Source organism: Equus przewalskii, chromosome 19, assembly GCF_037783145.1.
Source record: "Equus przewalskii isolate Varuska chromosome 19, EquPr2, whole genome shotgun sequence".
NCBI classification, from domain to species: domain Eukaryota; kingdom Metazoa; phylum Chordata; class Mammalia; order Perissodactyla; family Equidae; genus Equus; species Equus przewalskii.
Window position 1 is genome coordinate 48015842 of NC_091849.1, and position 14414 is coordinate 48030255.

General features: G+C 35.1%; 1 protein-coding gene across 2 annotated transcripts in view; it reads right to left on the minus strand.

Moving 5' to 3' along the window:
- Nucleotides 1–9745: 9745 nt before the first annotated feature.
- The window catches only part of LOC103563016 (cysteine-rich secretory protein 3), a 44221-nt gene continuing 39552 nt past the window's right edge, over nucleotides 9746–14414 (minus strand). For both annotated transcript variants that reach the window (XM_008538211.2, XM_008538210.2), the window contains exons 6-8: nucleotides 14300–14397; nucleotides 12317–12405; nucleotides 9746–10367 (exon numbers count right to left, since the gene is read on the minus strand). In XM_008538211.2, the coding sequence (XP_008536433.2) occupies nucleotides 10240–10367; nucleotides 12317–12405; nucleotides 14300–14397 (315 nt within the window). In that variant the 3' untranslated portion in view covers nucleotides 9746–10239. The remainder of the gene's footprint in view (nucleotides 10368–12316; nucleotides 12406–14299; nucleotides 14398–14414) is intronic.

The window sequence follows — 14414 nt, forward strand, 5'->3', positions numbered from 1 at the left end:
ACAAAATTGCCAGCCACCTTTTTATAGAATTGCTTGGTACAATATGTTCTTTTTTGTGGTGCAAAATAATTTATTATGATCCTATAATTTACTGTGAATATTCTATTTTTCATTCTTGGAGACACCATACCTATAATTATTACCTCTTCCCATAGATGATGTCAGAATGATAGCAACTTGAATGCTGTAGTGATAGATACTGTCAGCGAACATGTTTTTGAGAAATTCCCTATGTCTCTCTTGGTTATTGCCATGTCTCCAAAGCCTAGCACAATACCAGTGACATAGGTGGGAGCCTGTAAATATTCGTTGAGTGAATAAATATTGACCTGGCCTAGATTCTTAGGGAATGCAGAGAAAAGAACACACCCTCTCTTTCCTCTAAGACTTATAATACTATGGGAAAGATACATATATATGAACATTACCAGGTAGGGTAGTTTAGTGCTAAGTAGTGAAATAGAAAATGTACACAGTAATTGGGAGTTCTGTGAGTTGATATTATTCAGGTAAAAACTAAATGGTAGAGTGACATTTGAACCGCTTAGAAAAATGTATATGACTTCATCAGAAAGAAAAAAGAGTTTTTTATAATTGGTTGGAGAGCAGAAACAGACAAATCAATGTATCACAAGGTATATTTAAGTCAGAATAACAGACTGTTGAAAATCTTGGGGAAATTTTGTATAGAAGTCTAAGAAGATTTGCTTGCTTGTATAATGTGGGAAAGGAATTTCATTGATGTTTAGAGAGTTGTGAAAGTATGTGATCAAATATTACCTCATGAAGGCTACCTAATAGCATTATGCAGGGTGATTTGCAGAGCTGAGAAATTGGTGATAGGAAAAATAAGAGCGTGATTACAATTTCCCATATTAATTTTAAAGCACTAGACAATTGCACAAAAGGGTGGGATGGGAAGAGATTAAAAAACAGTGTTGATGATGAGTTTGGTATGGAGGGCAAATTAGGAATAGAAGAAAGCTTGCAGGTTTCGAGTCTACATGTGTTGGAGAGTGCATGGAAAAGCACATCTCCATTATTGACAGGAACACTACAGGTACTCCTGAATACTCAAGTAGAATCAGAAATTAGCAGTGTGCTGAGTTAAAAGGAGCAGTGTTGAAAATGCCTGAGAGTTAGGAGGACTAGGTTGTTGCATGGATTCTGCTGAGAAATCCACGGTAATCTTAACCTGTTCCTCTATATGCAAATTGTTCTCCCCTCTGCCCTGTAATCATGTGACCTTGCTAAACTTGCTTATTAGTTCTAGTAGCTTTTTCATAGATTTCCTTGGGTTTGGGTTTTAAGGTAGTTCCCATTAGTTGTCTTCATGTGTGCGTGTGCATTTATATGTGTAACAGGTAGAGATAGTGTTCCCCTCTACCTTCAAGTGAAAGAGCCATAAACTCTAAACTTTTCACCCAATTAACTACTCGGTGCCCCTAGGCCCTGAGGGATTTTCTGAAAGATTAACTAACAGATCTTGTCACCTCCCACATGGCATCTGCTCTTTTCTTACTCTTCTCCTCCAGTCTCTTTCACAGATCTGGGATGCTAAGGACTCTGACGACTGGGAACTCTCAGTGAGCATGTTGCCAGTAGCTCCAGATATCAAAGATGAGTTTGCCTTTGGCTGACACCCCCAATGGGCACTCAGCCACCACTGTCTTTGATGCTGGCTGCCAATGTTGCAGGGCTAAGGAGGCAGCCAATATGAATTTTTGTTTTTTGGAATTTTCTTTAACTCAAAGCCACAATGGGTATCATTAAAAAGTGGTAAGACTGCATTTCCTCCTTTGGCATTACATTTTATAAATAATTTTTACCATCCCAAAGAGTGGTTTGTGACCCTAGTGGCTGGAAACCCTTATGTTCTTATCTCCCAGTTTCAAAGATTATCCATCCATAAGGGCAGGAATTCCTTCTGCTTTGCTCACTGATATTTCCCTAGAAACTCATTCCAACTCTGTTAAAAACCATAAATTCCTACCAATACCTCCAATTCAAAAACAACAACACAAGGTTTATTTGTGTATTCCTCCTTTCCATGTGTGTAAAGCCTTTCTCCAACAGTGAGAGATCTGGCTCCCATTATTCATAATGTATTTATTTATTTATTCAATCATAGGATACATAGTAGTTTCGGAACTACTAACCCATATGTCTATGTTAAAAACAAACAAAAAAATCAAAACCTTATCTACTAAAGTGGAGCATTTGTTTATATAAATATAGAAGACAGTCCAAATATGGCATTCAAATATTAGTTGAATTGGTTCTTTTTTTCACCCTTTATGATGATTATTTTATGTGTTTGAAATATAGTTTAATTTGTTTTTGTTTCTATTCCGTTTCTGGATTTTCCTCCCCACTCTTGTTGATTATATTTTATTTTAAAGAATATGTGAGACATTAACATAGTTCACACTCTAAAACTATGCAAAAAGGAATAGTCAGAGAATTAGCACTCCCTCTATTTTTCTCCCACTCCTTTGACACCCTCCATCATGCCTAGCCAATTCTTGCTCAACCAATGTAGATAAACAATCTCATTGGTTTCTGGTATACTCTTCCTATGTTGCATGTACATTTTCTATAAATGTATAAGTACATGTGTATTTTTGTATTTGCCGTTCTTTTTTACACATAGAATACTGTAAAAATGCTTTTGCATTTTGCTCTTTTTTATTTTTAATAATATACCTGGAAAGTACCCCATATTAGTTCATAAAGATCCTCATTCTTTTGAAAAAATGCATAGTACTACGTTGTATGAATGCACTATAGTTTATTCAACCAACTGTTTATTTATGGACAATATGTTATTTCCAATATTTTGCAGTTACAAAATTATTTTAATAAATAACATTGCACATATGTATTTTCATGTTGTCGTGAGAAGAATATGAAATTCCTAGAAATGATTTAAAGATGAATCCTAGAAGGATTGTTGGGTTAAAGGGTAAATGCACATGTAGTTTTGGTAGATATTGTCAAATTCCCCACCATAAAAACTGTACCAGAGTGTAATTTTTTTTTGATTTTTTCAGTCTGAGAGGTAAAAATGCTATTTCAGTGTAGTTTTAATTTCCATTGCTTTTATTATAAGTGTAGTTGAAAATCTTTTCATATGTTTAGCAACCAATTTTAATATATTTATGTTCTTTGTCCATTTATTTATCAGATTATGCACACACACACACACACACACACACTTTTTCTTTGAGAAGTGATAGTTCCTTGATAGTTTTTTCTATATAGTCAATGGCCAGTTTAATCTTTCTATCTCTAATAGGGTCATTCTGTGTGAGTTCTATTTCCCTAAGAAATTGTTCTTTTCTCTAGGTATCTAAACGTATTTGCATAGAGGTTTTAATATTTCTCTCTCTCTCTCTTTTCTATTTTACTAGCTATTTCTCCCTTGTCATCTTATTTGATAAATTTTTGGTTTTATCTTTTTTTCTTTATTAAGCTAGCTAATAATTTGTCTATTTTTTAAATTATAAAACACAGAATTTTGATTTATTAATTATATCTTCTGATTTTCTGTTCTCTATTTCATTAATTTCTGTTTTATGACTATTATTTTCTTCTTTCTTTAACTTTAGATTTACTCTTTTTTTTTTTTTCCTGAGGAAGATTCGCCTTGAGCTAACATTCACTGCCAATCTTTCTCTTTTTATGTGTGAGCTGCTGCCACAGCATGGCCACTGACAGATGTGTGATGTAGGTCTGTGCCCAGGAACCAAACCTGGGCCACAAAAGCAGAGTGCCTAACTTTGGCCATATGTTTGTCTGCTGTCCTTTGCATTGGCTAACAAAATGACAGCCCATATTTTAAAAAGAAAAAATTAGACAATATTAAATTGTACTTAGTATTTATAAAACTTAACAACTGGGACGCTGGGCTGGCCCCACTCTACTGTTCTTTTTCCAGATTTTTGAATTGGGATTATTTATTTTCATTTTTTCATTAAAATGTTTAAGGCAATGAATTTTCTTGTCACTGCTTTAAGGGCATTCCACAAATTCAGATAGATAATATTTTTATTACCATTATTTTTATAGATATTCTGTAATTTGTATTTCCCTTGTCACCCACAACTTGGTTAATAGAGGGTTTTAGAATTTCCAGGTAGAAAGGCCTTTTTGAGTTTGATTTTGTTCATAATTTATGGTTTCATTGCGTAATGATAAAGTACTTTTTATATTTCTATTTTATGGAGCTTGACATTTTTCTGTGATCTAATATATAATCAATCTTTAAATATGTTTTGTGTATTTGAAAGTATAATTGCTATTCTTGTCTTGGTGAATCTTTTCTGTCTTCTATATTCTTATTTATTTTTTATCCACTTGATCTTTCTTGAACTGGGAGTGGTGTGTTAGTGTCCTGTTGTTGGTATGTTCCCATTTATGTCTCCTTGCATCTCCTACAGTTTTCATAAGGTGGCCTTAATGTTATCTGGTGCATAGGTGTTTATAACTTTCCTTTGGTAAATTATCTTTCTGAATCACTCTTTTATAAAGCATATATTTGGGTTCTGTTTTGTGCCAAATTGAAATTTTTGTAAAGTAATTGATTTAAGCTCTTTCATATTTGTTGATATGACTGATTTGTTTTTCAACTCTATCATATAGTTTTACCTTATAATTGTTATGTGCATTGCATTATATTTGCTTTGTTTCTTTATATGATGTATTTGCTTTGCCCTTTTTACAAAAATATTGTGGCTTCAAGTTTTTACTTCTTTTTTTTCAAGATTTTGTTTTTCCTTTTTCTCCCCAAAGCCCCCTGGTACACAGTTGTATGTTTTTAGTTGTGGGTCCTTCTAGTTGTGGCATGTGGGACGCCATCTCAATGTGGCCTGATGAGCAGTGCCATATCCACGTCAAGGATCCGGACCTGCGAAACCCCGGGCCACCTAAGAAGAACCCCAAACTTACCCACTCAGCCATGGGGCCGGTCCCTTTACTTTTCTTTTTAGTAGTTACCTTTGTACTTATACTTTTGTAGTGCCCTTAATCATGTTTTATTTACTATTTTCCTGGTGAGTTTTTCAGCTTTTAATGGAATCGTTTAGCTCTCAATTATTGACTACACTAGAATGAAAGAGCTTCTTCTACTTTTCTCTTCCTCCATTCTGGATCTGAATAATTCCAGCAGAAATTACTTTGCCAGCCTCTCTCTGCTTTCAAAATGAAAATAGCAATAAAGGCTTTTATTTCATTTATAAATACAATTATCAGCACTGACTGTAAGTTTACAGTCCATAAAATTCTAACTTTTATTTCAAACATATTTAACTAAAAATTTAATGCATAAAATATTGAATATGTTGACTGACGGTATAGAATATTGTATATGTGATAAAAACATTGAAAAACCATGAATCATTGTAGTGTTACCAATATATGTTTTTTCTTATGTTGTTTTCTGCCAGAGGTGATATTATCTGACTCTTTCTGATTGTTTTTACATCACTGGAAGCATGACATGATGCATTTTTAGGCAACTTCTCTTGAATACTTTGTGGATTCATTTGTGTAGATTTACTTCTTTAAGTGTATGATGTATAGATTTGCTTTTTAATTTTGCAGGCACTATCTATTTCTGTTCTTATTTCTTCTCCAAACAATATTTAACTCTACAGATATAATAAAAATTAGCTTTTGACCTGGAAGTCCACAGTACAAGATACAATGATTTGACCATCCTTCTTCACTGTGTTTTGAAACCATAAGATATAGTTTAGTTGAAAATAAGAGACGTAGTTTGCTTCTACAGACAAAATAATCTTGTTATTCTAAATGTTGATTGTACTGTCTACTATTTATATAGTCTAGTATTCATATAATTATGTTTTTCCAGTCTAGTATTTATATATTTATGTAATTTATCTTTTTTCAAGACAGTTTAAAAAAAATAAAACTCAATAGGCTTAATTTTATGTTTTTAGGGAAATTTTTCATTTAAATAATTTCACTAAATCCAGAAAAAATTTTCTATGTTTTACATATTTAATCCAATTTTGTACTTGCCATAGTCTCACTCCATGCCTATATATTACATTAATCTCCACAAAATTCAGAAGTAAACTTAAAATTTAACCTTCACCTTTGCCGCTAATTCTAGATTATCTCAGTTTTAGTATGTGGTATGGCAATGAGATGAGGTAGCTGGAGTCTGAATGGAGTATACGCATCCTACATGTGAAGTTACGTAGCCCAGTATTGCTCCTGACATCTCCAAAGAGAGAATGATATTTAAATAGCTCACCTTTTCTTTTTTTCTGTTACATGTTCCTGTTTTGTTTTTCTTTATGACACAGTATACAATATCTTGTTTATTTATTTGTTGGCCTATTCATTGATATAATTCATTTATTCCACCAATATTTATTGAAGCCCTCCTATATGCGAAACATGTTTTCAGGTGCTGGGAATACAGCTATGAAGTGAACAAGAGAGACCAGATCCCACTAGAATGTAAACTCTCTGAAGACAAAGACAGTGTGAACTCCCTGAAGACAAGGCAAAGCCTGGAGTCCAGGCTGATGGGGCACCTGGTGCCGCAGGAGCTGCCCAGGGCCTTGGGAGACAGCTGGAGATGGGGTGAGTTGGGAGCCTGGGTTCGCGGGAGCCCGCTGGAAGCTTGGTGCCATGGGCGTTGGCTGGTGCCAAGGTGGGTCAGGAGCCTATGTTCACAAAAGCCTGACAGGATCCTGGAACTCTAAGAGCTGCTTGGGGCTGTGGAAGTAGGCAGATGCTGGGGTACATCAGCAGCTAGGTTCATGGGGGCCCACTGGGAGCCTGGAGCTGAGGAAGCTGCCTGGAGCCGAGGAAGCTGCCTGGGACCTCTGAAGCTTGTAGGCACCCAGGTAAGCTTGGGGCCTGGGTTTGCAGGAGCCCACACGGAGCCCCCTAGAGCTACAGGAGTTGGCCTGTGCTGGTTCTAAGGTCTGTGGTGAAGTCAGGTGCTCACTTCACTCTACTTCTCCTGTAGGAAGGGTATTTCTCTCCATGGGGAGTGCTCAGGTTTGAGGGAAGAAAATGAGGTAGTATGCCTCTTTCCTGAGTCTTTTCTTATTTTTGTGCCTCACCTAGATCATGCAATTCCTCTCCTGGAAGCCTTGGCTCTTGTGAAGTTATGTTCATGTGCAGATTCTTGTGCAAAATGATGTTTTTGGGTGGGGGGATGAGTGCTGGAAATTCCGATGACGCCATTTGCTGACATCACCCTGCAACCAACACTATGATATTTTAAATGCTTACCTATATCATCAGATTTTACCAAATATCCTTATGAGGTACATGTAACGATTATACTCATTTTCTAAATGAAGAGGTTGAAATCTGATCGGCTTTCTGTCACTGCAGTTTGCATTTTCTACTTGTATATACATGTAATTACACAGTATGTACACTTCGATGTCTGTCTTCCTCACTCTGCCTAATTCTTTTAAGATTCATCAGTATTGTTGGATATATCGATAGTAGATTCCTTTTATTTGCTAAGTAATACTTCTTTATATGCATATACTATAATTTGTTTATCCAGTCGTTTCAATTATTTCTAGGTTTTGGCTATTACAAATAAACCTGCTATGGTTGCTCATGTACAAGTCTTTGAATGGAGATATGTTTTCTTTTCTCTTGGGTATATAGAAATGGAAAGGCTGGATCATATGGTAGATATAACTTAAGATATAACTTCTTAAGAAATCTGCAGACATGTTTTCTAAAACAATGGCACCATTTTATATTCCCAGGAGGGGTGTACTATGGATCCAGTTCCTCCACAACTTCACTAACACTTTGTATAGTCAATCTTTTTCATTTTAGTCATTCTAATACTTGTGTAGCGGTATCTCATAGTGGTTTTAATTTGCATTTCTGTAATGACTAATAATGTTGAACATCTTTTCATATTCTTATTTGCTATCTGTACATAGTGTTTTGTGAAGTCTCTGTTCAAGGCTTTTGCCCATTTTTATTGGGTTGCTTGTTTTATCATTATTGATAATAATGATTATCAATCTCATATCTCTTATCAATACTGATAAGAGTCATCATATATTCCCGATACAAATTCTTTTCTCGATGGATCCTTTGTATACAATTTCTCACAATCCTTGACTTGCCTTTTCATTCTCTCTCTCTTTTTTCTTTTGCTGAGAAAGATTTGCCCTGAGCTAACATCTGTTGCCAATCTTCCTCTTTATTTTTTATTTTTGTTTTTTTGTATGTGAGCCACTGTAACAGCATGGCCACCGACAGACAGTGGTGTGTGTCCATGTCCAGGAACTGAACCCGGGCAGCTGAAGCAGAGCACACCAAACTTAACCACTAGGCCATTGGGGCGGGCCTTGCCTCTTCATTCTCTTAACAGTGTTTTTGGAAAACAGATTTTTTTCATTTTGATGAAGTCCAGTCATCATTTTGTTCCTTTATAGATTGTTTTGACATTGTACTTAAGAAATCTTTGCTTAACCAGAAGCCTCAAAGATGTTATGTTTTCTTCTGAATGTCTTCTGCCTTCTTTTTTTAGGTCTCTGATAGATTTGGGGTTACTTGTTGGATCCAGTGCAAAGTCTGGCTCAAAGTTGTTTTTTCTTTTTTTAACATATGGATATCAATTTTTCCAGCACTATTTGTTGACAAGATGATTCTTTCTCCATTGTGGTGCCTCTCAACCACTGTCAAAATCAAGTGTCCGTGTCATGTATGTCTAGTTCTAGATTGATGATCATGTCTATCATTTCTTCTGTGCACAAGGATAGTTTTACTCTTTCATTTCCAATTGGATGCCTTTTGTTTGTCTTATCTGATTCACTGGCCATAACCAGTACAATGTTTAATGGAGATGATGAGAGTGGACATCTTTGCCTTTATTCTGATCTTAGAAGGAAAACATTCAGTCTTTTACTATTAAGCATGATGTTAGCTTTACATTTGTTTATACCTTCCTGTTATCAAATTGAGAAACTCCCTTTCTATTCTTGGTTTGCTAAGAGTTTTATCAGGATTGGATATTAGATTTCATCAAATGCTTGTTCTTCATATAGTGAGGTAAACAAAATGGTTTTATTCTTTAGTCGGCTAATATGGTAAAACACAAGTTTGATTTTGAATGTTAACTCATTTAAATGTTTGGTATAATTCTTCAGTAAAACCACCTAAGCTTGGAAATTTCCCTTTTAGAACCTTTAGAATTATGAATTCAATTTCTTTAATGAGTATAGGATAATTCAATGATCTATTTATCTTAGAGGCATCTTCAGCTCATGCTAGTTCACCATTTGTCTGACCAGAACTATATCCTGACTACTTTCAACACCTCCTTCACTATTTTTAGATTTTTAGAGTATATTTTCTCATCCAGAAATGGGCCTACTTCACCTTGTTGTTATCAGTCCTAAATGAGAATGTATACAAAGACTTATAAATGGTAAATCTCTCTAAAGTATCTATTATTTCTCTGTTTTTTCCTTGGAAAATTGTATTTGTATATGCTGTCAGATAATGCTCCGTTTTTGTTCTTTATCAACTAAACCAGTAGGAAGGGGTTCAAAATGTCAAAAAGCAAGTAAAAATAGAATTGATTCCATTTTGTTAAAATTTAATTTCGTCGGCAAATATTTTGGAAATTTTGCTCTGTATAATCATTTATCTGAACCGAATCTAATGAGGGCTAATGATGAATACTATAAAATATTGCACAAGAATCACATCTACGTGGTTGCTTAGGTAAGTTCTTTATTCTTACTGATTACTTTTGTTTAAAGAGGAGGCCATAAGAGAAAGGTACATGTCAATCTTTGAATTCATTCTTTATACAGGTAAAAAATCATGTATTAGGAATAACAATGATTTGTTAGTCTGTAAATTTTGGGGGGGGCATGTTGTTTCAGGAAACATGTAATTCTTCGTTTTAATCCAAAGTTCTAGGGACCTAAGTCTTATGGTTATACAACTTTCAAAATCTCCAATTGATTCAATTTATTACATTTAAAGTACCAAATTTATATCAAAGCCCAAAGTTGTCATCACAGACTACTCTGCTTTTGTAAATCATTGTGTGGAAGAGATTTCTGTAAAGATCCAAGAGAAAAAGATGCATTACGGTTTGGAATCAGCTTTGCAACTAGCATGCCTATAATTTCCCCTCTGGTATGTGTCAACAAAAGGATGCAGCCCTTCTCCACTTTGTCTTGCGCAATGCACACTGGAACTTCAGTAAATTTTGTTTTCACATTGACAAGTAGCCTTGCAGTTTTCCTTGAGCAATTCATGTTCACAGCCAGCTATTTTCTTCAAGGAATCACAGTTACTAACGAGATCTTCATACTCGCAGCTATTGGCTGTAACAAAAACAGATTAGTTACGTCATTATCATTTTCCTCAGTGACAGCAACATACTCCATACATTCAAAGTGCATGAGGTGCGGTAGGACTGGACAAAGCTCAGCGTCACTTACACTATGATGGGCCTTTCACTTCTCGAGGGACATATGACTTGGCTTGGTTGAATTCACTGATTAATCCATCACTTTTTTTATTTTGAACTTGGTGATATGTTTCTAAATGAATTGACCTACTTTTTTACCTCAGCAAGAGAGTAAAATGAATATAAGAAAACTCTCTACACCTGCAGAGTCTAATATGGGAGCCACTAGCCACATGTAGACATTTAAATTTAGATTATTAAAAGTTAGATAAAATCAAAAATTTAGTTCCTTATTCTTACTTGCCACATTTCAAGTGTTCAAAGGCCACATGTGACTAGTGGCCACTAGTAAGACACATGCTGGTCGAGAACATCTCCATCATGTCACACTAATGGGCAGCACTATTTAGACTCCAGTGCTTTCTTTCTGGAGAAAGTGATTTCTACGGGAAGATAAAGATGTAAAACAATGATAATATGTCCCCTTTCCTTCTCATATTTCTTCTCAGATGTTCCCCAGGGGCCCCAAATTCAACAAATCTCAAACTAAACTCATCACACTACCCACAAGGCTCACAATTCTTGGGTATGGTCTCCCTATGCCCCTCCCACAATCTCAGTGAAATGGCTCTCTGACTACTCAGTAATTTAGGCCAGGAACTGAATCAACCTGAACTCCTCTTTTCTGCTTCTGACCAGCACTCAACGAACACAGGTAAAAAACACTGGCTATTCTACTTCTTGTCTCTCATCCCTGTCCTCTTCTCTTCATTCATTTTGTCAGCAATGCAGTAAAGACATCCATTTTTTTTCAACCTATGGTTTTCAGCAGTTTTCTAGCTGGCTTCCTTCCAATTGTTTCCACAAACTATTGCTAGAAAGCTCTTTATAAAACATGATTCTGGCCTTGTCACTTTTTTGTTTAAAATCTTTCAATTGAGTGTTTATTGCTAATAGGATAAATTCCAAGCTCCTTAGCAAATAGTATTCAGCAGAGGTATAAATATTTAACTTTTTCCCTCTTTAATTGATTTATAAATTGATATCATCAATATTCTGAATTACAACTCAGTCAGAAAGAATGCTGACTAAAGTTGAATGCATATGAAAGAAAAAAATCTCAATGTTTGAGTCAACTCTATTGTTCACAATATTTTAATAAAAGTATCCCAACTATAAAAAGCCAACAGCTATTTTTACTTCTATTCATGACAATTTTAGAAATGATATATATGACATTTATTTAATTCTCTCCTTTGGCAACAATGTCCTTGTGAGTTGCGTGAGCCAATACTCTACGTAAATTAGATTTTGTCATTAAAAATGTACAAAACTACTATCAAATTGTAAGGCAAGTGATCATTTATTGAATTATGCACTATGATCCCAATTACAAAAAAAAAGTGAGATGACCAGCATGATGAACTCATTAACAGAAAAGAGACATAATATTTGGTTTGCCTGTCTAGACTGAGCCATAACATGGTCTTCTATCCTTAGATTTATGCATTTGATTCTTTCAAAATACAACCTTTGGTATAATGATAGTAACTTTAATGAGATGAACTATTTACCAGAAACAGGTATTGTTAATATTTATGAGCTCTGCATAGTCACAAAAACACATTGATGGTAGATATTTTATTATCTAACATATAGTAATATTCTTTTCATTACAAATAATGTGTAGGTTATTGAAGTGTGTAAAATGTTTACTTAAACACACACTCTGTTGAGTAATCATTTTGTGTTTTGCATAAGACATTATTTAAATTGATTACTTAAGGAGATTTCTTTATCCATAAAAAGCAAAAACAACATCAACTCTTTGTTAAAATAGGAAGTTAATCACTTCAAACTTACTGCATAGTCCATTGTCACAGTTACCAGGGCAACGGGCACAAGGTTTTCCTTGTTCATAAGGAGTATTTATTTTATTCACATAATTACCACTGGAATTTAAAATACATAATGTCAAATATTTTTCACTTTGCAGTTTAGTTTCTACTCTAAGGGCAGCATAAATCACAAATATATATGGTTGTTAAATGCTTTTACTTACGTTAACAAAACTGAAAAATTACAATTTCCAATGTTCACTGCGGATAACATACAAATTAAGAAAATACTTCCCACATTGACCCATCTCCTTGACTATAATTCTGCAGGCTGAGCAACTAAATTGGGATAACTAAAGTCTAGGGTTTTCAGAGTGTATTTCCATGTGGCGACACTCTCTTCATCTCCCAATACACTTGGTCAAATCAGTAAGGCAATACACCCCTAGCTGGCTAGGGGTAGCACATACCCCCTAGAAAGACAGGAGAAGCTCCTAGGGGCAAGGGGTTGCTGTATGGAAAAGATTACGTTGCAACACCATTTTATATTTTAAAGATGATGAAATACCGTAATTTCTCTAATATGAACCTGGGACGATAAAGCTCCAGTATACATATTTTTGACCTCTAGATGGGGTTAGTGATATTTAAGTAGTTAGTGATGTGTGGTGGGGGCAGGGAGAGCTGGGGAAGGTTTGTGAGTTTCTAGAGGTAGTGTGTAAGAAGTTTTTCTATTTAACAAAAGAAAAATGTTAATTAAAAAACATTTCAATAAATACCAATATCTAGGTTGTAATCACCTTGGAGTGACTAACTTGTAACTCACTGATGATCATTATCTTATTGGCATTTTGTTCATTTGAAAATATATGGGAGTCCAAATCTCAATAGTGTCAAGTGCGCCAAGATCCCAAGGCAATGCATTTCTATCTCAGTCTCCCTGCACAGAACATGGCTGGATGTGTGGGAGCCCTTGGAAAACCGTGAAATATATATAAAAGTGTTCTGGAAGTTCTCTCATTCCTTCTTTCCCTCATTATTCGCTCCAGCTCTCACTTCAGATGCCTGGCTCCAGATGTGCCTACTCACAGCCAGGCAGTGAGTTTGGATGCTTTCTCCTCGGATCCTTCAATTCTTTCTACTAAACCCTAATAGGCACCTACAGGAAAATGACTCTGAAGGTCACATTTCTCAAACTGGATCCCTACCTCAAAATAAATCACGTAGGAAGCTTGGTTTGGGGTGACACTCTCTCTCCAGTGGAAGGAATTTCAAATATTAAAAATAAATTAAAACTAACAGATATATTGTGAATATATCTTCAATAGATTCATAGGATTTTCTGTGCGTAATTCAAACATATTGCTTAAGGAAGGGGTAGATTTCTTGCTATAAATCAAGATCTTAATGGGTGGTTCCTTCAGAGCATTTTATGTTAAATTCTGAGAAACAAAGATTTAAGATATTACCTTTTCTTGACAATTTGAAATATATGAGTCTCTTGAAAAGCCTTTGAGGCCCAAGATTTAATCAATTCTTAATGGTGTAATGTAGGCATTTTTAGATAGGCAGGAGTAGGAACATTCGAGTACAAAAGTCTGGAATCAGTAAAATATCATCCCATTTGCTACCTCACCTTCATCCCTGGCCAAACCATCAAGCTTTCACTTTCTAGTGTGTGAACTTAATCATAACCACAAAACCAATTCCAGAGAACTACACTCTACACATGCTCATGGAGCAACCCTGAGCCTTGGAGAGGCAATTGAGAGGGAAGACAAATCATTTTAGACATGAAGAAAGAGAACTTCAGAATATTGTAGTTGAAACTGAGAAGTCAGTCTTCTTTCTGAGAAGTTGATTGTGTCTTAAATTTAGAAAATCTTTGTAAAGCTTTATCCCCCACTTTATTGAAATACGCTTTTTTAGTCTCATTTGTTTATTATAATTTAAAAATATTAAATTGCAGGTGGCATTATAGACAGCAAATTCGAAAGTATATACTTACGCAGGACAATATTGGCAAACATAGTAGTATTTTAGAGTTCCTTGTTTGGGACAATAGGCTATTCCACATCCAACACGGTAAGATGAGTACCAAACAACCTGCAAATCCGTAAGTG